Source organism: Arachis hypogaea, chromosome 13 (genome assembly GCF_003086295.3).
Source record: "Arachis hypogaea cultivar Tifrunner chromosome 13, arahy.Tifrunner.gnm2.J5K5, whole genome shotgun sequence".
Lineage (NCBI taxonomy): Eukaryota > Viridiplantae > Streptophyta > Magnoliopsida > Fabales > Fabaceae > Arachis > Arachis hypogaea.
Window position 1 is genome coordinate 5,035,351 of NC_092048.1, and position 26,871 is coordinate 5,062,221.

Consider the following 26,871-nt stretch of genomic DNA (forward strand, 5'->3'; position numbering starts at 1 on the left):
TAAGTTCAAAACATTCAAAACGTGATCCAACACAAGCTTCCACATCTTTCTCTTCTTCCTTTTTCCCAAGCAACACTGTAACCGCCGCGAAGAGCTTGCAGCTCAGCTTCCAATGGCGGAAACCGAATCCACCGAAACCAGCAACGTAGCCATCGTCTCACTCTACTCCAACTACCTCCGCAACCGTCTTCGCGCTTTCTACCCCTTCCATCCATCCAATCTCCTCCGCTTTCTCTCCAACCTCGCCGCTCCTTTCCGATCAATCCACCACCGCCAATGCATACCGCTTCCTCTCCCTTCCAATTTCCGCGACTCTTCCATGTATGCTCATTCTCATTTTCCGATAACTTCTAACTGAATTGAAATCGAAATCACGTGCTTCGATTCTACTCGTGAATTTAATTTCTCTGCGTTGTATAATGCCTTTTTTTTTCACGTGCAATGATGCTAGGTTTAGGTTTTGATTATGATGATGTTATCTTGCAGGATCATAAAGGAATCTAGAGTGCATGGTGTATTGGAGGATATACTGGAACATGTTTTGTTGAACTTGCATAGTATAGAGAAGAATCTCCAGTTTTGGCAATCTAAATCAGAGGTTTTATTTTATTTTATTGTTTTCGTTCGTTATTATCATGATTTTGTTTTGATACACTCTTTAAGATTTACAGTTTTTCAGCATCTTTAGCCATGATATTCAAATATGTGTGTTCTGCAAACAGTTATGCTTGTAACTTGTTTATGTGTTCAGAAATCGGATGCTAGTAAAGCTTATTTCATGGTTTTTGAGAGGGGTCCGAGCGCTTTTATCAACGAAACAGCTAAGTTGTTGTGCGGAAATGCTGCTCAAGGATCTTTGGTGCAGAATCTTTGCCAGACTGCGTCTGTTTACATACATGAGAGGCTAACGGTTTTGAGTAGCTTGAGATATGCTCTGGCAACATTCTTAGCTCAGGTGTGCTCTGCTGAAATTCCCGCCTTAGTTTTAAATCATTATAATAATTGTTTTTTGCGATCACATCAAGGAATGTAGTTTTGTTATTAAGTAATTTTCATCAAGTTGAGACATAAACTTATGATTTCAGTTGTTGACTTAAACTCTTGACTTGGTTTTCAGTTTTACGTGGAAGTTGATAAAATTGGAGAGGAGTTGGTGAAAGATCCACAGCATAAGCTGCCTTCATTGTTGGTTAGGCTTAATGAAATGTTCTCAATATTAGAAAGTTCAATCGGTCACCTACATGCAGCGCATCAGGTATACATGAATAAACTAATTGTTCCTTTTTCATGTTATTCTCATTGCTGTCGGCCAAATTTTGTTAAAGTACAGTTTACTCCAGTAAATTTTCAACTTGTATTTGGTAATTTTTTTGTCCATATTTAACCTTTTCTTCCTGGAACCAACATTCACTTTTCAGACTGATTCTTCTGTTGATGGAAGCTATTCAATTCCACTGCTGTTTAAGAAGCTGCCGGAAATAAATCAGGAGGATTCCCAGTGGACAGATTGTGAAATCAGGGATGCTATCAATTCTATATATCAAAATTTACAAAAGCTGGATTCTTACATATCTGTTCTTGTAAGAGCTTCTATCTTATGATGTCTTGTCAATTTCTCAAGGAGATGACTGTCATAAATTTTTGCTTATATTTGTATGGTAGTTGAGAAAGTGTTTATATATTAGAGTTCTACTAATAAAACTGGCCTTCTAATGGTTAAACTGTGTATAAAGTATAAATTGTAAACTATTTGTAACTTAAGATTGTGAGCAAGAATAAAAAAGGATCTATTCCTCATAAGTTCATCGTTCAATTTCCAGCAGCTAATTCTTTTAGTATTGGTAATGTTTATTTCCATTGCTGTTTAGCACTCTTGAACTCATAGCTATTTTTCTTCTGTAACATTTACAAAAGACACACTACGGAGTCCTCTAAAGGAATTGCTGTTTAATCACTATGTATTACTAGAGTCTCCTTGTCTCAGATATCAGAATGATAGATATTTGTTGGTGATTTACTGATTATAGTTTTCAACTGTGGTTTTTCCCAGAGTTGGCTTACCAAACTTTTCATCTTGTTATTTTATCACATTCTCTCCCTGTCTCTCCTGTCTTCACCTATGAACCAACTGTTAGGACCCTTTTTCTTAACTTTGTGAATTGTGAAGAAGTTAAATAGTAAACCCTACCATCAGGTGTTATTTGTTGGACTTTATAATTCATGAGTACATACATGCTGGATACTACTTGAGCCTCTATAGTCTCTCCTCCCTCCAACCTTGCCTCCTTGGTTCCTTAGAAGCTGTTGAAATGGAAAAATTGTCTTGACTGGAGTCAATATCCAGCTTCTTCAACCTACTATATATATATGGAGTTTCATGAATCGAACAATGAATCAACTATTTGTTAGGGTAAAACTAGTTGGTTTACGAATGACTTCGACAAAATTCTTTGCTGGAATTTTTTGTTTTTATTTTTTTTTCAGGTTACCAACCACAGAAAACCAAGGAAAATAACCCAATATTGGATTGGCTATACATGTGGTGCAATTGGTCTGTCTGCCTGTTCCATTTGGCTCTTGCGACATAGTAGTTTGATGGGAAGTTCTGATCTTGATAATTGGGTTCAAAAAGCAAAGGATTCTACAGTTGGCTTTTATAAGGATCACGTGGAACAACCGGTACAGTTCTTGACTAATACTAACTATCATGCATTTTCCCCCCATCTTCTTTTTCTCTATGTGAAAATACTCTTGGACAAAGTAAAGGGGGCTTGAACTCGAGATGCCCTTATGAGATTCGAAGTCTAGTTCCCATTATTCAGTTTACTCAACCTGATTTTTGCTCTTAATCTATTGATAATTAGCAAGAACAAAATAAATAGTATTAAGAAGACGTATTTGATAATAATTTATTCCTAAAGGATCATGTTCTACAAACAGTGGAGAAAATGGCTTGTCTTCTATATTCTTCCTGCCTCTCCTCTCCATTCAAAGAGAAGAATGGAACAATGATTGATATTTTCTATAGTCTAGTTGATTTGTGATGCACTTAGGTAGAATACAATTAAAATCCATCAGAGATAAGGACAATATTTAGATTGTTATTTCCCATCTTAATTTAAGCTTGTAATATTTTTATTTTATTTTATAAATTTAATTTTGATGCACTGACAGTATAAAACTTCTACACAATTGTCCAATCACATCCGTTTTTTTGGATAACCATTCCGCAGTCAAACTAAAAAGTGGTTATTTTGCTGATGTGACAATACGTAATTGGATGCACGTGTAGAACTGCTTTACACTAACTGCCCATCAAAATTAAATTCTTTATTTTACTATCTAAATTTTACTTGTACTTATACTTCCATAATTCCTTAAAAGCTATTAGTTGTAACTAAATTACATCCTTTGAAATCGTCACTAAAGATTACGAATCATAAAGTAGCATAAAATTATAACTTATAAGCCTCTTATAGTTCAATGGATATCCAGATTTTGTCCATCAAAGATGATCTATTCGAGACATTCAAGAAGCAGAGTATTATGGACCCTGCAGAGCTGGAGTTGACTTCTGACAAACTGCACAGGTTGTTGGTTACACACATTGTCCCTCTTTTTCTATACTCAAAAATCAGATATGTATACAACTTAAAGGAACAGATTGTTTACTGTTTTTTATGTTGATGCTCTGTACACAATATTTATAAAAGAAAAACAATGCATCAATGAAAGGAAAATTTCAGTTTCTTATTGAAATTTACACCAGTGAATGTAGGATGATAATTTTTCTAATCCTGATGGTTCAATGATTCAATCTACTCTCAGCTACCTTTTTTTTAAATTATTATTATTATTATTATTATTATTATTATTATTATTATTATTAAATGATGTTTTGAAGCTTTATTTTGTACCGTCACTGTAAATCTATTCAGTGTTTGTTACCAACATTCTGCTTGGATATTGCTATCTTAGCAACTTTCTTTAAACTTTCTGCACAGAATGTTGTTGGCTTTCAGCGAGAGGGCAAAGGGTCAGAAGTTTCCAGAGAATGCTTCAGATCAGGAAATGCTCGAGATAGTCATGTCTAGGTAACATAGGTGTTTCCTTGCCTATAATTGGAATATGTCACATTTAGAACTATCTCAAAATATAGTCATAATATAATGGTAAGGTTTTTGTGAACTATGAAAGAGATATATGATTTGTCCATGTGCAAGGATGCAAGTTTTTTGGTTCTTGTATAGAGGATCTCCTATCCTCTTATGACTAATCTTTTGATAGGTTCTTTCTTCCTGTCAGTATAATTATTCTCTTATCCCAAGGAAAAAAAAGTGCATCGACTTTATAACTATAGGTGTACGGTTCATTATATCTCAGAAGAAGTTCTGTTTCTTTTTGGTTAATACCTACTGAAATGGATTTCCAACTCTATCCCGTTGGGACTTGAGGAGTGAAGGCACTGTTTTGGTCTCCAACTCTCTGATTTTTCACTTAGACCGTTTTACAATGAAGGGTATAGGTGCTTTTATGAAGAACAATTGATCTGGTATTTGATTAAATGGCTGTATCATTTTTCCTGGGCACATAATGGCTGTATTTTTATATCTTCTGCTAACGTGTTTCTGACTTACGGTTTTAAGTAAGCTATTCCAAATTAAATAACTGTATATTAATAGTTAGAAAAATATATGAATTCGCATAGGAAAATAATTTTAAGCATTGTGCTGTTCCTGTTTAAACTTCTGCTTTGAGATATACCAGTTTAGAATAATCTACCATGGGTTTCTTTTTTTTATTTATGATTTTTTATTTTTATTTTTATATAGATTCTCAATGTTTGAATGTATACAGAGTTATCGTTAGTTTTTGATTTAACAAGAGGACAAGGATATTTATAAGTTATTTGCATTAAAAATCTCTTAAATCTTATCTGTTATCATGAAAGATTGAAATAGATTATAAATAATAATAATAAGGATGATTAGTTTCATAGTGATCACTTTGTTTTTGTAGTATTTGTTACTTAAGTATCATGGTTTAATATTTGCATTTATAAATGTAGGTATGAGAAGGAAATCAGGCATCCTATTCAAAACCTTATAGGTGGAGAGTTGGCAGAGGCTCTGCTTATTCAGGTAGTGTAGTTTACTATTTATATATTATATGCAATGTATATTTTAGTAGTTGTTGATAATTAATTTCATATCTGTTGTTACAGATTCAGAAGCTTAAATTGGATATTGAAACGTGAGTTTTACAAATCCAAACATTTAAGTGAGTACTTCTCATTGTTTTAGTTGATAAAAATGATATTTTGACCAGGGCAATGCTGGAGCTGGACCAAATTCTACGAGCAAATGAAATTAACTTTGCAATTCTAGCTGCATTACCTGCTTTCATTCTCTCTCTCTTACTCATCATGTTAGTGCGTGCATGGTTGAAACAGGTGATCCCCCCCCCCCCCTCCTCTTCTTTTCTCTCTTCTTTCTCTTAATAGTTTGAACAAAATCACAAACTCATGTCTTAGTTCTTAGCTCTTACAAGAGCTAATATGCACTCCAAACTGAAAAGTCCACTTACAGAATATGAATATTGTGGTCTGGGGTAATGCTGCACCATAGACTAATTAAATTGATGGGGGCAATAATGCTTTCAAGTTAGAGCATAACTTTTGGAGTATCGAATACGACCAGAACTTGTTTATGTTTTGTCAATTGATTAGATAATACATTGCCTTTTAATGGTAACATATGTCTTAACTATAATGAGATGAGGTCAAAACTACTCCTTGATCGTTCTGATAACATAACATATTACATTTTTTTTAGAAGTCAAAAGTCACAAAATACCTTAGTCTATATATAACTGGCAAGTTTCCTAAACCCTTATCTTAATTACATTGTTTACATCAGATTGATTGGAGGATGCTATCTGTTTGATAATTTTCTCTTATTATAAAATTTTTTGTTTCTTTGCTAACTCATTTTAGTCTGACCATATAATTTCCAATTACTTTTCAATACAAGCCTTGTTGGGTTTAGGTGACTCTGTTTGTCGAGTTATGAGGTATTAGAAATTACCTGTTATTCATGTGAAACATTATCTAATACCCTATCATGGTAACTCAGGATAAGAAAGCTGAGGGAAGAGGTAGAATTGCTCGGATTCAGAGGAGGCTAGTTGTTATAGAGGTTGAAAAAAGGATTATGCAGTACCAAAATTTTGTTGAGCAAGGATCGGTAAGAAACTAACCTGACTGTTTGTTGAATCATATATATCTCTAAGCATGATTTCTTCTTGATTAGCTGACAATGTTGCTCACACTTCTAGAAAAACTAGTGTATGACACTAATCAGAAACAAAAGAAAAAAACAAATAAAAACATTTTTAACATTTTCTTACCGAACAGCATTGTTCCGATGGTGCCATCCAAATATGTGGGAACTTCACCTAGAGTAATTTGTTTGAGGATGTTGTAGTGGCCCTTCATTTGCTTGTTCTTGTCCTCGGATTTTGTTTACCAGTACATATGACCCAGTTTGTTGCTTGGGTATCACATTTCTTGACATATGAAAAACTCTCCTCATTTTACCGTTGAATTAGCGACTTACAATTTGAATGAATCATCCTGGGAGAAAAGTAATGTCACATGTTCATTACAGGAGAAAGATGCACAATGTATGTTTGGATTGGTACTCTATAGCTTGAATAGCCTGTATTATTCTGTCAAGAAACATGCAGAAGATTCTGGGGAGTGGCATTGGTACGTCTCTCTCTCTCTCTCTCTGTGTGTGTTACGGGTGTCTCATGTTTGTTTGTTACATTTATGTAATACTCTATTATCATGTGAAAAAAGCAAACATTGCTAAATCAGTATTGTCATTAACAGTTTGCGAGAGGATTTAATTGATTTGGCTAGGCCTGGCCTGCAAACTGGTTACAAGTTAACTGTGACTTCGCGGATGAAGAGGGATTATGACTGCATAGTTCCAATGTTGAGACGCCGATAGCACATCAGTTAACTTTCCTTCTCAAGGTTTCAATGCCATCTTTTATTCAACTTGATACCCAATTTTGTTTTGGATGCCAGGCACATATACATATTCGTTGGGAGATCACAACATTTTTTTCCCACACCATAGTTAGATCAAGGATTTGGATAGTTAAATTGATTCCAAATCATGTTAGAGAGGATGATGTACGTTGATATTAGTCAAAATTTTACTTTCTATGAAATTCCGGAATATATTTCTGGGGTTGTGTTTTCACGCCCTCAGGAACTTCAGTTGTTAAAAAATCATGTGAATGAGAGTTGCTCGATATGGGCGCAATTCTAATACAATTGAAATATGTTTCTTTTTTTCATGAAGATCATCAAATTCTGATTATGCATACCAACATATATATGGACTTTTCAATTGTAACGTATTCCGGCCATATTCCTTTTAGATAGCCACTTTGTCGATTGAAATATATTTTTCAAGGGTTATTTTGTCAAAATCAAATGTTAAAGTTTATTTTGTCAAAAGTTTTTTTTTTCCTACCTAACAAAGTGGAGCATAAAACAGAAGACAAATAGAAATAAATGAGTAGAATAGCAACTCCAATTCTTTCGTCATTTCCAGTATTGCCATTAAGAACAGAAGAAATTAAGATAACTCCATTCTCTAGCATTTAAAAATATAGTCTTCGGTGCCAAAATGTCTATTTACTCTTCCTTTTAACAAATCAAGGTAGAAATGATGTCTTTTGACGTTTGGGTGGACTATTAACAATTAGAATGGTATCTATCATATTAACTGAAATTCTATTAGATAGGTTAACCTATTTGAATATATTATTTGACATAACATGTATATATATTTCGGCTATAATTTTAAACTTGAGGTAACTACCAAATCGGTACCTGAAAGATTCTGACGCTAACAAAATGGTACCTGACTTTTATTATTGACAAAATAGTCCCTAAAAAATTTTAAAATTTGACAAGCGTGTCCTCGAACTCGCCGGAGCAAATCTCCGGCAAGCACAATGCTAACGTGGCCGCCGTGACTTGGCAAACCACCCCCAAACCCTAATCCCTCCTCCCTATCGCAGCCCCCTTCCCTCTCCCTCCCCAATGCACACTCCCCCCTCCCTCTCCATCGCAACCCCTTACCCAATGCACACTCCCTCCCCATCGCAGCCCCCTTCCCTCTCCCTCCCATTACAGCCCCCTCTCCAACGCACACTACCTCCTTCCCTCTCCCTCCCCAATTGCAGCAGCAGAAGCCTCAATAACAGCAGAAATAACACCATCAGAACTCAAAACAGAACCAATAGAAGAACCTGCACATTCAAAACCTAACCTTGCTTGTTCCTCCTTCTCTCTTTTCCCTCATTCCTTCCTTCTCTTATCGGAGGACCATAACAATAACAATATCCATTCACACACACAGACATTTACACAAACACATAACCTACATATATAAATATAAAGAGAAAAAGAGAGAAAGAGAGAAAGCTTGAAGGGCTGAGGAGATGCGGCTATTCCAGGCCTTGTTGTCGCTCCGATGGTGGTGGCAATGGTCCTTGATAGTGCTCTTGCCGTTGAAGTTGCTATTGCTGTTGAGATTGTTGCTGCGATAGGAAGGAGAGAAAAGTGTGCGTTGGGGTTACTGCTGTTGTTGTTGCTGTTGATGTTGAGGCGGTTGTTGCTGCGAGTGGTAGTGGAGGGAGGGAGGGGGAATGTGCATTGGGGAGGGGGTGCGATGGGGAGGGAGTGTGCATTGGGTAGGGGGAGGGTTGCGATGGAGAGGGAGAGGGAGAGGGAGGGGGAGTGTGTGTTGGGGAGGGAGAGGAGAAGAGGGTTGCGATGGGGAGGGAGAGGGAGGGGGAGTATGTGTTGGGGAGGGAGAGGAGAAGAGGGTTGCGATGGGGAGGGAGAGGGAGGGGGAGTATGCGCTGGGGAGGGAGGGATTAGGGTTTGGGGGTGGTTTGCCAGGTTACGGTGGCCACTTTAGTATTGTGCTTGACGGAGATTTGCTCCGGCGAACTCGTAGACACGCTTGTCAAATTTTAAAATTTTTTAGGGACTATTTTGTCAATAGTAAAAGTCAGGTACTATTTTGTCAGCGTCAGAATCTTTCGACTACCGATTTGGTAGTTATCTCTTTTAAACTTATATATATATATATTCTTTTTTATCGTAATAATTGGTTAGAACAATTTTATCCGTTAATAAAATTTCCTGAAATTATCAAATTAAATAGGATAATGAAGATAATTATCCGTTATGATTTGAAAATGTTATAACTCTTTCAATGCCGCGATATTAATTAGAAATGAGGGGAAAAGAACAAATTTTTTAAAATATATATATATATATATAGTAAATTAGTAATAATATCCGAAAATCATATGTATTGAAAAGATTAGTTATATATTTGTATGTGTTACACAAGGATGTTAACGATATTCTGGCAAGATTAAAATATAAATTATAGCAAGTTAAGTAACAGATTGTGTACTAAAAAAAGAAATAATGCGTAAGCATAGATTAACGTTGGCATACAAAAACGTCAAAATTGTTTAGCTTAAGAACTGTTGTAACTAGTTATAGCTGGGATTTTGTCTTAGTAGTTGAGTAGGCATATCATTTATGACAATTTACTTCCAACTGTTTTCTTGATTTGGGGGATCGTTAATACTTAACAGCTATAACCAGTTAACAAAATAAATAAATAAATAAATGTGAGTATTAACTAATAATTAATCATAGAATTCTGGTAGTAGTTATTAGTTAATTCCATTGCTCAAACATTACTTGACATGATAATATGTAACGCAAAATACTAACAAACTTGCAATAATATGAAGACTATTAATATTAAAAAGTCTCTTCTCATTCAACTTTGCATGGATCTTAAAAACACTCTGGTTGTGTTCTTCATAGCCCATGCACATTTCATGATCTCGCAATAGTCCTCATCATTGCATTGACAACAATGGAGATAAACCAAACAATTTTCAAGCAAGTGAGAGTGATAGAGTCAACACAGAAATCCACTATCTATGAAGTTTGTCTCCATATACCGCCCAAAATAGTGTCGGACGGCATCTGGGCCAACAAAAAATCCGGCAACTTCCCTTTGCAGTCAAGTTTGACATTGTTAGAGATGCAAATTTGCGTCATTTTCACCCTCATGCATTGCTTTCATTTCGTTCTCAAGCGATTGGGGTTCCCCTATTTCGTTTCGCAGGTGTTGGTATGCTCAATCTCTTCTGTCTCTCTCTCTTTTTGCACATGAAGAAATGAAGATAAATTTCATCATTACTTGCATCACAAGGATCAAAATTCAAAACCTTTTTACATTACCGTCTTCAATTTTTCAGGTTGGCTTTGTTCTAGGCCCTTCATTGAATATAGATTGGTTGAACAAATACAAAATGATGGTGTTTCCTTATGGAACTGAAGAAGTATTGGGGCTAATTTCATTGGTTGGCTACACATTCTACATGTTTCTGAATTCTGTGCAAATGGATTTTAGCATGATAACAAGAAGTGGTATGAAACCTTGGGCAATGGCGGTTGCTGCAGTAGTTGGACCTCTGGTCATCTGTTTGAGCATATCTTTTGGAACAAGAACTGTCTGGCAAGAAGTCGCTGGACCCGGGGAAACATTGAATTTGGTGGTGATTACCCAAGCTGGCTGCTCCTTTGTTGTCATAGCTTCCTGCCTCTCTGAACTAGACATCTTGAACTCTGAACTCGGACGCATTGCGTTGACAACAGCGCTTTCGAGCGATTTCCTTACTGCCATAATGAATTCACTAAGCATTATCTTTACCAAGAGCCAAGCTGAAAAATATGATGCAAAAAAAATGGCTAGTGTCTTGGCAGTGTATTTTGCTATTGTAGTCCTAGTTCCTCTCATCGGCCGCCCTACAATGAAGTGGGTGGCCAAGAACACCCCGGAAGGAAGGCCGGTGAGGAAGATATACACCTTTGCCATGGTCCTCTCGGCTCTTATCATAGGGTGTTTTGCACTAGAAGCCAACCTACCCATCATATTTGGAATTGTGATGTTAGGATTCGTCGTGCCGGAAGGTCCTCCATTAGGATCTGAGCTAGTCAAGCAATTTGAGTTGATCAATGTATGGTTCTTTCTGCCACTCTTCGTGACCGCTGCCGCCATGAAGGTAGATCTTAACAAAATAGGTGATGACCCTGCTATGGCAGTGGTTACAACAGCAGTCATATTGATGGTCCATTTGATCAAGATGTTATTGTGCACAATAATTTGCATCTTTTGCAAGATACCAACAAGAGATACTATCTGCCTTGGTCTAATCTTATGCTGCAAAGGTGTTGTGGATTTTAGTGTCTACCTGTTTCTGTATGAATCAGGGGTAATAATCAATTCTACACTCCAATTTTCATGCAGATAGTGTTTTGTTTTCCTTCTTCTTATTCTTTTGCTATGCTCACAAGGCATCATTTTGATATTGCAGACATTGAATAGTTCAACAGTTGCTACACTGTTTGTATCTGCATTGATACTTGGAAGCACTGCATATATTGGTATCAAGTCCTTATATGACCCTTCAAGGAAATATGCAGGGTACCAAAAAAGGGACATTTTGCATTTGAAACCAAATTCAGATCTTAGGATTGTTGCATGCATCCAAAAACCATATCATGTGAATATGATCAAGAATATGTTGTATCTTTGTTGTCCAACAATAACTAGCCCTCTTCAGGTGGAAATACTGCACCTCATAGAGCTAGTTGGGAGTGCCACCCCCATCTTTATCTCACACCAGCTCCAAGAGTCGGTCAGCAGAAGTCACAACTACTCCGGCGATATCATGCTCGCCTTTGATCTCTTCAAGCATGAGAACGCCACAGTAGAAGTGAACACCTACACTGCCGTATCGCCACAGCGCCTCATGTACGAAGATATCTGCCATCTTGCCCTGGACAAGGTTGCATCCCTCATTCTCCTTCCGTTTCATATCAGATGGGCTGACGACGGTTCTATTGATTCAACCGAAGAGACCATACGGACCCTGAACAACAAGGTACTTGAAAAAGCACCATGCTCGGTTGCCATTCTTGTGAATAAAGGCCCTTGTGACATTGCATCAAAGCACATAGCCATGATCTTCTTGGGGGGTTCAGATGATAGAGAAGCATTGTGCCTTGCTAAAAGGGCAATCACAGAACTTCATTATAAATTGGTTGTGTACCATTTGGTTGGAACACAGAATGAGTCCAGCAATTGGGACACTATGCTTGATGAAGAGGTGCTACAGAGTGTGAAGGGGTGTTATGGAACTGTTGACAATGTTGCATATGAAAGAATATTAATTGAGGATCCTTCACAAACCCAAAGATTCATTCAGACTATAGCTGTTGAGCATGATTACTTCATAGTTGGGAGACGCCATGGTGTCAAATCATCTCTTACAGCAGCACTTGAAAAATGGACTGAGTTCTCAGAGTTAGGTGCAATTGGGGATTTGCTTGCATCACCAGATACCAATTCTAAAGCTACAATTTTAGTTGTGCAGCAACAGAAAATGCCACAGCCTAACTCATAGATCCTAGTTGCCACCCTTAGGTTTTGTAGTTTGTGTTGTTATGTTGTAAATAAAAGTAAAATAATCACAATGCTGTGCTAGTTTTTCATAAGCACAGTGCAACAACAAGTGTTGCATCAAATTCCTGCTAGTTTCAGAACCTGCAAGTGGTTTCTTTAATCTGAATTCATTTCATCTGTTGATTAATTTGAAAAGCAAAGAGAAAAACAAAGATTTGCAAAGCATATCATCAATCAGTACATAAAACAAGATCATTGGTTTGAAGAGAAAGGAGCACATATCCACAACAAGACAAGAGTACATAATTCAACTATCAACTTGATATCTTAAGATACATCACTATTTCAAAATATCAACTTGATCTCTCAAGATACATCATTAACCAACAGAAATCAAAAGTAATGCCTCTAAGTCCCTTCTTATTGACATTGTAATAGAAATATGCTGCAAATAAAACAACATCTTCTATTAACTTGCCACAATTTCTACTTCACTCCTGCAATAATTAAAAAGGGGGGAAAAAGAGTTATCAAACAAGCAAATCACCAACACATACATGCAAAAACTAAAAAACGTAGGACAAAGGAAAAAGCCAAGAGAAGTTAACAGACCTCGTCGTCATCGTCATCATCATCATAATCGCGATCTTCCTTCTTCTTCTTGAGACGGGTAGTACCGCCTTCTTTGCTGATGGGCAAGTCCATTTTTCCAAAGGGAGTGTCAACATTAATTTTCCCTTTCATGGTGTAACCTGTACCTTTTCCTCTGATCATATCCCACAATGCAGAGCCGAAATCCTTGGGCCTAAAGGTAACTGGAATATCAATGTAACTAATACCACTTTTCTCGATTTTCGCAGACTTGGAGAGTTCAGCAGCTCCAATGCTGACATCACCAAGCCAAACCTCATAATCAAGCGTATTGAGGCCAAGGTCGAAATCATTCTTGTTTTCCAATTTCAAATGAAGAGTTGCAATTGTCTCTTCAAAAGAGAACTTATCAAAATGGATCTTCTCAAGATCAATATCTGGCTTGTAAGGTATGGGGATTTCTCCAGTCTTCTCCAGAGGTAGAGTCAGCCTCCCCAAGATCGGAACATCAACAATGAGATCAACCTTCAACCTATAAGGAATGATGCTCCCCGGTTGAATATCATCATATGTTTGCTTAATGTCATCATAAATCAAAGTAACCGGAACCTTGACAGTCTCCTCTCCATGCGCATGAATTGTGCCAGCATCCGGTATCAATCCAGAAACTAGCTTCCTTCCATCACTCTCAACCAAGTAGTTTATGTCAATCAGAGGGATCGGCACCGGATTAGGATTCTTTACAAGCACATCAACAACAAGGTCTGCCTGGTGAAGATTGATCTTGGGAATGTGGATTGCTTTAACATCTGCACTTGGCTTCCCAAACCCTATAGCCCCCTCAATCTTCTCACCAATGTCATGAATGAAATCCTTCACCTTCTCAATAAATCCACCCTTCTCACCCTCCTCTTTATCATCATCTTTGTGCTTCTCATCCTTAGTACCCCTTTCCACTACTTCCGGCTTGTCAGACGTCGACATGTTTCTAAGCAGAAAACGGTAAACCAATTAGCCTTGGCCAAGATCCAATTGCAGCAGATCAAATTCAAAATCAAAATAAATCCAATTGCAATAGATCATAATCAAATGCAAACAACATTTCAGAACTTAACCAAGTGATTAATCATTTACCAAAATCAAACACTACAACAATCTAGATCACATTCATAGTAGTCAAAAATCCAAACTTCAGATCACTGATCCCCAAACAATGCTGCAAATACTTATTATCCCAGATCAGGGTAGCAGTGTACTAAAAACAAAAGAAGAGTAAAAATCATCATGTGATGTCTTCATAGTTCATGAACTTCCGAGTAATCAAACTAGGATTTTTAATCCACAGGATCACAAGGTAAATGCAAGTCAACTAACCAGATCACAAGGCAGCAACACCAAAATAAATTAAATTAAAGAAAAAAAATTCTAAAATTAAAGTATGAACTATTGAGCTGAGATCATAGAATAAACAGAAGAGTAGTTAAAGAAGTACCTGAAATGAAATCAGTGAAGTGATAAACAGAGATAGAGAGAGAGATTATCAGTGTGAAGTGAGAAGTGAATGAGTAAGATGGAGAAAAGATGAAGATTTTGTAGGAAAGAAAAAATCAAAGCTTCGAAGAGTGCATCAGAGGATTGAACGGTCAGAGATGTGACGTCGAAAATGTGAAAAATGCAGAGCCGTTGATTTGATTGAAGTCTTAATCTGTATAGTCTTTCAGGGTCACGCCGATGATTAAATCCACCGACCATTCCTTGAATTGTGGGCCCCACGCGGAATGGCCACGTGGCTTGCTTTGTCTAAGGAAGAGAAAACCAACCAGACTCTATGTTATTTTTTTGGGTTAAACTTAAATTTCATATTTACTATTTCAATCATTAATTCATTCATTACAAGATTTTGATTAAAAACCTAAATTTAGTGGAAGTTTAGATTGGACACTTTTACCTTTAACAAATTTTTATTAATCTATGTTTTTAATTATTCCAATCATTGATTCTTACGTAGTTTTCAATTAAATTAATATGAATAATATTACACGAAAATTTTTTTTTATTAATTAAATCTAAACAAGTTGATCTAATATTAATAAAAATAATTTTTATCATTTTCACTTACTCAAACTTTATTGTTTAACTTAATTCACAAAAAAATTTGTAAGTGTAGCATTTATATATATAAAATAGATTTTAAAAAATATTATTATATTCATCTCCTTTTAAAATAATAGAAAGACCAAATTATTTAGTGAAAATACTTTTCAAAGACTTTTAAAAAATAAAAATTTATTGAAAAGCAAATTATTAGATATGAAATTTTTTAAGAATCTATTTGAATATTTACTCTAAATTTTAAAAAAAAAAATTATTTCTTATAGATATATTTTTTAGAAAATTATATTGTCTATCCTCAATGTTTTGGATATTGTTTGAAGCTTACTCGCTATATTTAGAAATGTTACAATTTTGCCGTTGTTTACACACAATATTTAGGAATGTTTCAATTTTGCCGTTGTGTTAATATTTTTGGAAAGGAAAAACAGAAAGAATGTACCTTAGAGTGAATTCAAATTGGACATACACATTTATAATTTATTAAAGAGAAAATTTCACTCCCCTCCCCTGCGAGATGTTAAAATGACACTCTCCTCTCCTCTATTTTATAAATGTACATTCTTCTCCCTTCTGACTTTTAAAAAACCTCCTCTTTAATTCATTTTAAATTTTTTGTGTTAACTAAGATTAAGTTTATCCATTTTTTAAAAAAAAAATACCCATTAGCAAAAATTTTATTTTTAATCATTAAATTTTGTTTACCAAAATATCATTTAATAATTTTTTTTATTGATTAAATTGTATTTTTATCAAAATACTTTTAAAAAAATTAATAATTAAATTATTTTTTTTTAAGATACCTACCCTTCAATAATTTTTTAATTATTAAATTGTAATTTTACCAAAATTTTTGTTAACAATTATTTTTATATTTTATTATTAATTTTTTTATATCAATATATATTATTTTAACATTAAATAAAAAAATCTTACCACTTAATATGTATAACAATTAATATATATTGATATTGAAAAATAATCTTACTAAAATTTTTTATTTAATGTTAAAATTATATATATAGATATCGAAAAAGTTAATAGTAAAATATAAAAAAAATTGTTAACAAAAATTTTGTTAAAATTATAATTTAATAATTAAAAAATTATTGAAAGGTATTTTAGAAAAAAAATAATATAATTATTAAATTTTTTTTAAAAATACAATTTAATCAATAAAAGAATAATTTATTAAAGGGTATTTTGGTAAGCAAAATTTAATGATAAAAAATAAAATTTTTGTTAATGGGTATTTTTTTAAAAATAATTTATTTTTTTTTTAAAATGGATAAAATTAACATTAGTTAAAACAAAAAGTTTAAAATACATTAAAGAGGAAGGTTTTAAAAGTTAGAAAGGAGAAAAATGTACATTTATAAAATAGAAGGAAGGGAAGTGTCATTTTAGCATCTCGTAGGAGAGGGGAGTGAAATTTTCTCTTTATTAAATTGAGGGTAAAAAGAATATTTTAGCAAATTAAAATTTAACTCTAAAATCATGAATAAAGTTATTTGTACCAATATAATTGGTCGATACCACCAACGCATAAAAGAAATTAAAAAAAATAAAGAATGAGATAAATAAAAACCCTACATTGGATTCTTTTATGAGTTAAATAAATGTTGTACTAAAATATTGCATAAGAGAGTAGGTAACATGCACATGCCTTAATGTTGCAATCAAATAAGAATAATACTACACATCTAAGTTTTTTTATAAATTAAATTTAGTCAAATTAAATAATAAAATTTAAAATAATATTAATCATAATTAATTTTTGTTATGTTAAACCAACTTAGTTGGACTTAATCAACAAAAACACTTGGTTGTAGAACATTATTCATCAAATAAATGCAAATAGAATTCTCAAAGTAAATTTTGTCTCTAACTCAAATTATTCAAATACAAATCTATGCTTTTGTAAACTCTTTAACTCACAAAGGCAACAAACAAAAAACAATTGCCTTGGTGTTTTGTGAAACAAAATTTTTATATAAAAGGGGATTCAGACCATAAGGTAAGGTATGAATCATTGTATCCATTAACCACAATAACAACTTAACAAGGCACATTTTTACTATTACACACACTAATACTATTATTTATTTTTATTATACAATGTAGAAAATTTCATATAATTACATTTTGGAAAATGAGAAATCATCATCATCATCATCATCATCATCATGTCCCTAAGGGAGCTCTGTCATCTGGTCCAGCAAGCATGATCTGCCATTTTAACCATTTGCCAAGTTAGGAATAGTGAGCAAGATCAGAATTAATGTGAAAATATGACAATTCTCTAGCATTAATTATATAAATATAAGTTGTTTAATTATACTGCATCATATAGTTTGTGACTCAAATTTTTAATTTGGTTCTTATAATTTAAAGAATTTTAATGAGCTCTTTAAATCAAATAAAACTTGTGAGTAATCTAGCCCTTAGGATAACCTAATATTACACACACACCCAGAAAAAAAAAAACTTTCATATAATTCAATAGATCATTATCTGATTTTGTAAGATCAAATGTAACAACTTGATCAAAAACAATTTCCCAATGTAAGGAAGGACGTGATTGAAAATTCAAAATCAGTCCCAAGAAATTTTTAGTCCAACACTTCAATCCTCAACAAATTTTAATCATCAAATATTGAAATCAGTCTCTATTGTTATTTAAGACCTTCCACATAGTTTTCTATTTTAAGGATATGGTAAATGCAACACTATAATAGCATCCTTAAGTTTCAGCATTAAGCAATAACTTGTTAAGAAGAACTTACATTACAGTCAAATGCAAACCTCCTTGCAAGCATGATAGCTGCATTTCTTTCTCTCTCGGATTCGAAAGCTAATACGAAAGAGTACCCTTGCTTTGGCTGCCAAAACAGCGCCTGGGCCACGGCATTGCCACCACCTCGAACTCCACAAAGCTACACAAAACAAGATCAAAGCAAGTTGTTTGACCGAATTCCAATTTTTAGTAGAAGTTGGAAAATATAAATCTTGTCATTCTTTGTCAGCAGCATCGGCTATTCAAAATACCTGCATTGAACTTGAATAATATTCTTTAGCAATTGTTGTCTTTCCTTTGCATAGCTTAATCCTCATCTTTCCAACATGAAGTACATGAATTGATTCGGTTGGATGATGTGAACCATTAATCTGAGTTACGACCACCTGCGGAAGCATGAAATACGTAATTATGTAAACGATTTCACGAGAAAAGGAAATTGATTTAAAAAAAGAAAAATAATTGAAAGGATCATAACACCATACATTAAATTCAGTATCATGTTTTCGCACAAGCGCCTCTACATAGGTTCCCAAACCAGCAGCTGCAGAAGAATACAAAAGCAATTTAAACTCAATTCGATTGTGCACAGAAATATCCACTTGTTGAAACTGATAAAGAAAGCAAATTTATAATTATAAACTCCATAGAAGCAAAAATATTATACTAGAAACGACGATCCAGAATTGAAACCAACCTGGATCTATTGGACCGGTGGTTGATAGTGTGATGTGCTGGCCATCGGAAATAATGTCAACTTGCAATATGCGTCCAACATCAAAAGGTTCGGGGGCATAAATCGATTTAGTTGCTCCTGATGAAGAGAAATTTGAAATATATACGATATGATAAGCAAGTAAGTAATGATATTAATAATCAAAATTACAGAAAAAAAACACAATCAACAATTAAGACTGGCTAACTTAATAAGATTAACTAACAGCCATAAAAAAGCAAGTCATGTACCTGAAATAAGTTCTTTTTTGGTGCCATCGGATGACACACGATACCATTGGATTGAACATTTTGAAACTTCAGGAACAATATCGGAGCAAGGCTGAATTTCCAAATAAGAACCTAATGTCTCAGTGCCTTCTAGTTCATAAAATTGTGGAACACTTTCCCCACCTTTCTTTGTCCTTGCCAGCTGAAAAGCATAATTGAGGTTATTTGGTGATACCGTGAAAGAAGCTTATGGTAGAAGACAATCAATCATATATTCCCCTAATTCAATGAAAGAAACTTGTCATCCACTTCAACCAAAAGAATAAGCCCAATGTTGAATCCCATACTCAAATACTTATCTATGAAACTAACTACACCGGTATCCATCACATTTTAGACCTTTTTTGAACATCCCCAAAATACATCTCAAGATCATAGTCTCAACTTGACGAAGAAATATGGAAGATTTACTCGATTCAATATAACATACTGCATAAACTAGCACTACCACCAACTGCCAACATACTGCATGGAACCAGCTATGCGCACTACAATATCACATCTTCAACATGGCATAAGAGGAAGGCGTACCTCCTTTTGAAGTCGAAGATAATGTCTAGTCTTCTCCGAAAGTTGAGCCCTCAATGCTCGAAGTTCATGTTCCATATCCATGACCTACAAGTATATTCAACTAATTCAAACTCTTAATATTTTGTAGAATAATGGTCATAACATATCGCTAATAGTCGATAGTGGAATATACTATCTCTTCTTATAAGTCACCAAAGACAAAGACAGAAATTGATGCCATATTTAAAATATATTATGGTGTGGAGCACATTGGGACAAATCAATTTTCTTATCCTAATCCCATTATAGATTAAAGTTTAGAAACATTATTATTTATTACACTATAAAAACCACATGCAAGTACAAAACATTTTCAGTATTTAATGTATACCTTGCTTGGTTGATGTAGCATTTTGATTCTACGAGCCTCTTGAACCTCCTTCATTAATTGTTCGATGTCCTAAAGTTCACATAAACACAACAACCGCTGAGTATACTCGTAAACTTGTAAAGAGATGCACTAGCATTTAACTTTCAAGGGGAAATAACTATGATAGAAGATCAATGGCTAACACTAGCACCAGGGGCATCATGCAACTAATAACAATAACTAACCAAGCACAAAGCAAGACGTTATGTTCAAGCCATCACAAGAAAACGACAAATAATAGAAAGATGGAAGAGGAAAATGCAAGAAACCTTTAAGCAAAAAGATTATTTCTTAAGAAAAATTTCCGGTCTTCCGTTTGTCATTGCCTTTTCAAAGATCAGTAGCCGAAAATATTCATGTGACATGCCTCCGTACAAGTACACATATTTAAACATGTACCAAATTTTCATGAAAATATATGAACAAGAAAATAAGTGTTATCGAGTCTGATGTGTAACGTCACGTTAGGAGAAAAAATAAATCTAAATTCAACAATATTAAAGCTTGATAAATGACTAGAAAATATCACAAACCTGGTTCCCTGAAGCGTGAGACATTCTCTCATGTTCTTGAAGTGCCTCTTCAACTCTCTGAACTGCTGCTCTAGCATTCTCAATTTCAGTACGAGCAAAAGCTCTTTCCTCGTCAACAAGTCTCTTAGCATCTTCAGAAGCCTACTAATGAATTGGAAGTCTCAACATTGGACTTTGGAAGTGAAATCGATTCTATTCCTACTTTCTTCTATTTCTAATAAAATTTCTTAAATAGGTCGAAGAAGTTAAGTAGTTGACGTCACCTGCTTAAGGAAATTTGCCAGCTTCTTCACCTCTGCCTTCTCTAGTAATAGTTCCCCTTCCCTCTAAGTTAACTGAATTGCCAGAGCTTCAACCTGAAGAATGCAAAGAATAAGTTACTGTTGCTGCTCTAATCTCTTGAACAATAGCAAACGAGTGAATAAAATGTCACCAAATGAATATTCTGTTTTTTAAAACAACAACAACAACAACAAAGCCTTGTCCCACTAAGTGGGTCGGCTACATGAATCAAACGGCGCCATTGTGCTCTGTCATGTATCATGTCTACAGAGAGACCGTTTACATGTAAGTCTCGTTTGACCACCTCATGGATGGTCTTCTTAGGTCTTCCTCTGTTTTTCGCCCTTTGTCCATCTTCCATCTCATCCACCCTCCTGACTAGATGTTCTATCGGTCTTCTTCTCACATGTCCAAACCACCTGAGACGCGATTCAACCATCTTTTTCACAATGGGTGCTACTCCAACTCTCTCCCTTATATCTTCATTCCTTATTTTATCCAATCGCGTATGACCACTCATCCATCTCAACATCTTCATCTCTGCCACACTCAGCTTATGTTCGTGCTCCCCTTTAGTCGCCCAACACTCCGTACCATACAGCATAGCCGGTCTTATAGCAGTGCGATAGAATTTACTTAAAGGTACTTTTTTGTCGCATATAAAACCAGATGCACTCTGCCATTTTGACCAACCTGCTTGGATCCTATGATTTACATCCTGTTCAATCTCTCCATTATCCTGTATAATGCATCCAAGATACTTAAAACTTTTAACTTTTCGTAGGGTGTTTTCTCCAATCTTTACCTCTATATTGGGGTTTTCCCTTCTCAGACTGAACTTACATTCCATATATTCCGTCTTGCTACGGTTTATGCGCAGACCATACACTTTTAGAGCTTCTCTCCATAACTCCAACTTCTTATTTAGGTCTTCCCTTGACTCCCCCACAAGGACGATATCATCAGCAAAAAGCATGCACCATGGCACAGGCTCTTGGATGTGCTCTGTGAGTACTTCCAAGACTAATGTGAAAAGGTATGGACTTAAGGATGATCCCTGGTGTAATCCTATACCAATAGGGAATTCTTCTGTCACACCACCTTGAGTCTTCACACTAGTTGTGGCCCCATCATACATGTCTTTAATTGCCCGAATATATGCGATCCTTACTCTCCTCTTTTCTAAAACCTTCCATAAGACCTCCCTTGGTACCCTATCATACGCTTTTTCCAAATCAATAAACACCATATGTAGATCCCTTTTATTATTACGATACCTCTCCATCATCCTTCTTAATAGGTATATCGCTTCAGTGGTAGATCTTCCTGGCATAAATCCAAATTGGTTCTCTATTACTTGTGTCTCTTTTCTCAACCTCCGTTCTATCACCCTTTCCCATAACTTCATAGTATGACTCATAAGCTTAATCCCTCTATAGTTTTCGCAACTTTGTATATCCCCCTTATTCTTGTAAATAGGTACCAATGTGCTCTTTCTCCACTCATCAGGCATCTTCTTTGACCTTAAAATCTCATTAAAAAGCTTGGTTAACCAGTTGATGCCTTTTTCTCCAAGACCCTTCCAAACCTCAATCGGGATATTATCAGGTCCTACTGTCCTGCCATTTTTCATCTGCTTTAGAGCCTCTTTTACTTCGAAGTCTCGAATCCTTCGATAATAGTCAAAGTTTTGATCTTCTTCCTTTGTGCATAATCGACCAAGGCTCGGAGGAGTCTTCTGTCCCTCATTAAATAACTCGTAGAAGTAACTCTTCCACCTTTCATTAATCTTCTCCTCTTGAGCCAACACCTCTCCATCCTTATCCTTTATGCACTTAACCTGATCCAAATCTCTCGTTCTTCTTTCCCGACTCTTTGCAATTCTATATATACCTTTTTCTCCTTCTTTCGTGCCCAAAGACTGGTAGAGACCCTCATATGCTCTTGTTCTTGCTTCACTTACAGCCACTTTTGTCTCTTTCTTAGCCGCCTTATATTTTTCCCAGTTATCTGCATTACGGCATAAAGACCACTCTTTAAAGCATTCCCTTTTTATCTTTATCTTTTCTTGTATACTCGCATTCCACCACCAGGACTCTTTGTCTCTTGGTCCTATTCCTTTAGATTCACCAAAACTTTCTTTTGCTATTCTTCTAATAACTTCTGCCATCTTCCTCCACATCTCTTTCGCGCTTCCATTCCCATCCCACTTTGCCTCTTCTCCTACCCGTCTTAGGAAGCTTCTTTGTTCCTCACCTTTCATCCACCACCACCTCGTCCTTGGGTTCTTCGTATGATGTTTTTTCCTCAACTTTTGCTCAACGCGAAAATCCATGACGAACACCCTATGTTGTGTTGTCAAACTCTCTCCCGGGATAATTTTACAGTTAATGCAAAATTTCCTAAAATATTCTGTTTTTTAAAAAATGAAACTTTTTCATTGGGGATGTTGAGCAACATATTTCTATTAGAGGATAAACAACACTCTAAATTCCCAATGAAAATATGAGCAAATATGAGCATTCATTTATTATATAGAAATGAAAATGAAGTATTTGTCTTTCCCTTTACTCAAAAATAAATAAATAAATAAAAACGATAACTAACCATAGCAATAGCTTCCTCTACATCATCCTTGTTTCTGCCTGCCACACGCCCTTTTAAGGATTCAAGTGCATCTCTAAGCTTCTTCAAAAGAACATGTTTTTCCAATGATGCTGCTTCTCTAAGTCTAGCCTGAATTTCACCAGCCAACAAAAAATTCAGCTAAAATAAAGCAGACGAACTTTATCAGAAAGCAAACTATGATCATGTTGGGAATAAGACACAATTCCCCCTTGAGAAAACACCTTTGACAGAGAAATAAAATAGACACAATCACAACACAAGAATTTAACGTGGAAACTCCAATTACCGGAGAAAAAACCACGGCCGTTGTCAAATGACAACCAGAGAATATCACTATGTGAAAATTGTTACAACACATAGACTTCTTTCTCTCACCGGCACCCCAGTACACCCACACTCTTTCAAAGCAAATATCTAACTACACCTCACAACACTCTCTAATCAAAGAGTACAGAGGAAAAGAAAAATCAGATACAAGCTTAAAGTGTTTCTGACTGGTGCAAAAACAAATGAAGAACTTAGCCTCATATTTATAGCCTAGGCCACCCACTCCATTTGCTATCCTAAGCAATGTAGGACTAATTCAACCAAATCCTAACAATCTCCACCTTGATTGAAATAGTCACACATCTTCAGCTTCCATTGTCAACACCGACAATTCTTTGCTGCCATTGTCTATACCGACAATCATAGTTCAGAGAACTATCATACTCCACCATGAAAGTATACTCACTTGGAATTAGACCACTCCAAGAATTTCGCCTTGGTACAGATCGAAACCTTGCTGAAAATTCATGGTGCAACTTCCAAATTGGCTTTTCCTGGAAGTTCTTCAGCCATCGACCTAACTCCGCCACACACCTTGCATCTCAACGCCAACCAATGCCCGTGTGCAATTGTGGACCCGATTGCCACAACTCATCCTTATCCATGGCAGTGCGGTAATACCATGAGGATACTTCTTGTCTTCTAGAGAACATCATCTTCTCTCATAGAGAGAGCAACCAGAGATCTTCTCCTTCAACGCCTTGTGCAAACCTGATTGTATCAACACATCCTTGACTTGTACTTGCCACAAGCCAAAATTGATTCTTCCATCAAATTTCTCTATTTCAAGCTTCACAGCACTTGAATATCCAGACATTGTTGCAACCGTATACTGGAATATTATAACTCAACTGTAGACCGTGCACTAGGAAGGGTCCCCAGGAAAGAGAGGTGGGTCACAATGGACACACTTAAATACCAAGTCTTTCCTTAGCCAGAACCTTTTCCAAACTGCACTCTCACAGAGTCACACTGCCTTCCAGCAACAACAACAGCAACCAAAGAGATTAGACTAGGCTGCAACCACAGAGCATACTAAGAATAAATCCCACCGAACCGAAGCTCTGATACCACTTGTTGGGAATAAGACACAATTCCCCCTTGAGAAAACACCTTTGACAGAGAAATAAAATAGACACAATCACAACACAAGAATTTAACGTGGAAACTCCAATTACCGGAGAAAAAACCACGGCCGTTGTCAAATGACAACCAGAGAATATCACTATGTGAAAATTGTTACAACACATAGACTTCTTTCTCTCACCGGCACCCCAGTACACCCACACTCTTTCAAAGCAAATATCTAACTACACCTCACAACACTCTCTAATCAAAGAGTACAGAGGAAAAGAAAAATCAGATACAAGCTTAAAGTGTTTCTGACTGGTGCAAAAACAAATGAAGAACTTAGCCTCATATTTATAGCCTAGGCCACCCACTCCATTTGCTATCCTAAGCAATGTAGGACTAATTCAACCAAATCCTAACAGATCAGTGGTTACTGATTAGTTGAAAACTTAAAAGAATACAAACCATATGAAATTGAACAAAAAAAAACGAAGAAAACATGAGTATATTCCTATGGATAAACAACGTTTAACAAATTGAGCTTAAGAGAAAGAAGAGTAACCTCTTCGGACAACTTAGCAGCAGCAGCTAAACCCCTCTCAAACTTACTGGCAAGGTCGCGAACCGATAGACGGTTTTGCTGTTCCAACAGCTGGGCAGTCTCACGCGCAACAACCTCCTTCATAGACAGTACTTTCGGGTCTTCCTTCGTCTCCATAATCTGATTGTTGGCTCCAATTCTGTAGTTAGGGAACCTACTTGAAGTAAACACCACATCAGAGGACACTGCAGGCACTGCCTCTTTCTGCATTGTATCACCAAAATCTCGAGTCACCCTTGTCATTTTTTGCAATCAGTTCCAACTGCCAATCACAAAAACACAAACTTTAGCTAAAATTACTGAGTAAACCATAGTTTAATGGAAGAAATTCATTGTTTTTCACATACATATGAAAACCAAAATACAAAAACAACAACACAAACACATACCAGACTATATAATAACTAGAGAAACATATGATAAAACTACCCTCTAAGGTTTAAGGTCAATTGAAGTCAAAGTAAACTCTTTTGAAAAAGGAACTAAAGTCTAAACCCTAATCCTCCTTCTTTAACTACTTTTCTTCTAGTTTGAGTTGAAGCAATTAGCAGAAAAACTGACCCAAAAAAAAAAAGAAAAAAAAGAAAACTTTCACTTACAAATCATGAGAAGATGAAAATGGGGAAGCTAGCTTGTGATTCTTCTTGCAAGATCAGTTGGCAGAAGGGGCTTGCTCCAAGTTGGGTATCAAACAAAACAAGAGGTTGAGAGAGAGAGAGAGAGAGAGAGAGAGAATAAGGCATAGAGAGAAAAGAGGGTAGCTTTGCTTTTTTTGAAAAGAAGGAAAAAAAAATAAAAAATGAGAAAGAAAAGAGAGAGAGAATGCAAAAATGTTGTGCCGCCCATGGAAGGTTTAGGTGGGACCCATCCCCTAGTTTTGGGAATTTAGTATCAAGGTTTTGGTGTTTGTCTTTGAGATCCCTTCAATGTTTGTTGTGTTGTGTTCTTGTGTTGGCTGATTTTGTGACCAAACACACTTCAATTTAACTCCTTGCTTGCTTCTTTCATGTACTTAGCTTTATATATTTGTGGATTATTTATTATTAGCTGCACTTTCATCCTTAAAAATCTTTAAACATTCCGCTTCTTATTATTAATTAAACAAAAATTTTGTTTTTTTATTTATTATATTTTATATTAATTGTTTAAAAATTATTTATTATATTTTATATAATTATTTAAATTTAAAATTTCAAAACTAAAGTTTAAAAGATTGAAAATCAAACATCTTTAAAAAAAAAAATATTTTAGACGTTTTTAGGTGAATAGCTCTTTAAAAGATTTTATTTTTTATTTTTTTCTTTAATGTAATAAGTTAATTTTTTAAAAGCTGTACATCTTTATTTTCATCTTAAAGTATTAACATTCGTCTATATTAAAATATCCATTAATAA

The 26,871-nt window shown here is 35.3% G+C and overlaps 4 protein-coding genes across 17 annotated transcripts; 2 read left to right on the forward strand and 2 right to left on the reverse strand.

Moving 5' to 3' along the window:
* On the forward strand, positions 1-7,369 carry LOC112736673 (protein DGS1, mitochondrial). The gene is made up of 14 exons (XM_025786225.3): positions 1-321; positions 487-598; positions 752-955; positions 1,118-1,255; positions 1,419-1,580; positions 2,485-2,679; positions 3,496-3,590; positions 4,005-4,094; positions 5,069-5,141; positions 5,225-5,253; positions 5,329-5,452; positions 6,135-6,245; positions 6,669-6,769; positions 6,896-7,369. The coding sequence occupies exons 1-14, from the start codon at positions 113-115 to the stop codon at positions 7,014-7,016; spliced, it is 1,764 nt and encodes a 587-aa protein (XP_025642010.1). The 5' UTR covers positions 1-112; the 3' UTR covers positions 7,017-7,369.
* Positions 7,370-8,558: 1,189 nt separating this feature from the next.
* Positions 8,559-12,591, forward strand: LOC112732481 (cation/H(+) antiporter 4-like). Its single transcript, XM_072210507.1, has 4 exons — positions 8,559-8,824; positions 9,941-10,253; positions 10,381-11,397; positions 11,500-12,591. The coding sequence occupies exons 1-4, from the start codon at positions 8,559-8,561 to the stop codon at positions 12,589-12,591; spliced, it is 2,688 nt and encodes an 895-aa protein (XP_072066608.1).
* Positions 12,592-12,804: 213 nt separating this feature from the next.
* LOC112736674 (uncharacterized) lies at positions 12,805-14,892 on the reverse strand. The gene is made up of 3 exons (XM_025786226.2): positions 14,674-14,892; positions 13,203-14,169; positions 12,805-13,087 (listed from the first exon to the last, which is right to left on the reverse strand). The coding sequence occupies exons 2-3, from the start codon at positions 14,163-14,165 to the stop codon at positions 13,082-13,084; spliced, it is 969 nt and encodes a 322-aa protein (XP_025642011.1). The 5' UTR covers positions 14,166-14,169; positions 14,674-14,892; the 3' UTR covers positions 12,805-13,081.
* A 2,372-nt stretch (positions 14,893-17,264) lies between these two features.
* Positions 17,265-26,474, reverse strand: LOC112736676 (stomatal closure-related actin-binding protein 1). 14 transcript variants are annotated; one of them, XM_072213050.1, is made up of 13 exons: positions 26,077-26,474; positions 25,439-25,739; positions 23,458-23,586; positions 20,832-20,924; positions 20,569-20,709; positions 19,997-20,065; positions 19,627-19,710; positions 19,057-19,237; positions 18,788-18,904; positions 18,576-18,634; positions 18,342-18,476; positions 18,080-18,229; positions 17,265-17,522 (listed from the first exon to the last, which is right to left on the reverse strand). In XM_072213050.1, the coding sequence occupies exons 5-13, from the start codon at positions 20,590-20,592 to the stop codon at positions 17,478-17,480; spliced, it is 864 nt and encodes a 287-aa protein (XP_072069151.1). In that variant the 5' UTR covers positions 20,593-20,709; positions 20,832-20,924; positions 23,458-23,586; positions 25,439-25,739; positions 26,077-26,474; the 3' UTR covers positions 17,265-17,477. The 14 variants fall into 14 exon arrangements, with proteins under 14 accessions (XP_072069151.1, XP_072069157.1, XP_072069152.1 ...); XM_072213056.1 differs by having other exon boundaries at positions 20,305-20,709; positions 26,077-26,434; XM_072213051.1 differs by having other exon boundaries at positions 20,569-20,712; positions 26,077-26,370.
* Between the last annotated feature and the right edge of the window lie 397 nt (positions 26,475-26,871).

Bases quoted from the DNA above. Each gene is read 5' to 3' on its own strand.
- LOC112736673 (XM_025786225.3), top strand. From the start codon at position 113: ATGGCGGAAACCGAATCCACCGAAACCAGCAACGTAGCCATCGTCTCA. The intron at 1,581-2,484 runs GTAAGAGCTTCT...TTTTTTTTTCAG, and splicing joins ATTCTTACATATCTGTTCTT to GTTACCAACCACAGAAAACC. The intron at 5,254-5,328 runs GTGAGTTTTACA...TATTTTGACCAG, and splicing joins CTTAAATTGGATATTGAAAC to GGCAATGCTGGAGCTGGACC.
- LOC112732481 (XM_072210507.1), top strand. From the start codon at position 8,559: ATGGTGGTGGCAATGGTCCTTGATAGTGCTCTTGCCGTTGAAGTTGCT. The intron at 10,254-10,380 runs GTATGCTCAATC...TCAATTTTTCAG, and splicing joins ATTTCGTTTCGCAGGTGTTG to GTTGGCTTTGTTCTAGGCCC. The intron at 11,398-11,499 runs GTAATAATCAAT...TTGATATTGCAG, and splicing joins TGTTTCTGTATGAATCAGGG to ACATTGAATAGTTCAACAGT.
- LOC112736674 (XM_025786226.2), bottom strand. From the start codon at position 14,165: ATGTCGACGTCTGACAAGCCGGAAGTAGTGGAAAGGGGTACTAAGGAT.
- LOC112736676 (XM_025786227.3), bottom strand. From the start codon at position 25,720: ATGACAAGGGTGACTCGAGATTTTGGTGATACAATGCAGAAAGAGGCA. The intron at 19,238-19,626 runs GTACGCCTTCCT...TATGCTTTTCAG, and splicing joins ATCTTCGACTTCAAAAGGAG to CTGGCAAGGACAAAGAAAGG. The intron at 18,635-18,787 runs GTTGGTTTCAAT...ATTCTTCTGCAG, and splicing joins CACCGGTCCAATAGATCCAG to CTGCTGGTTTGGGAACCTAT.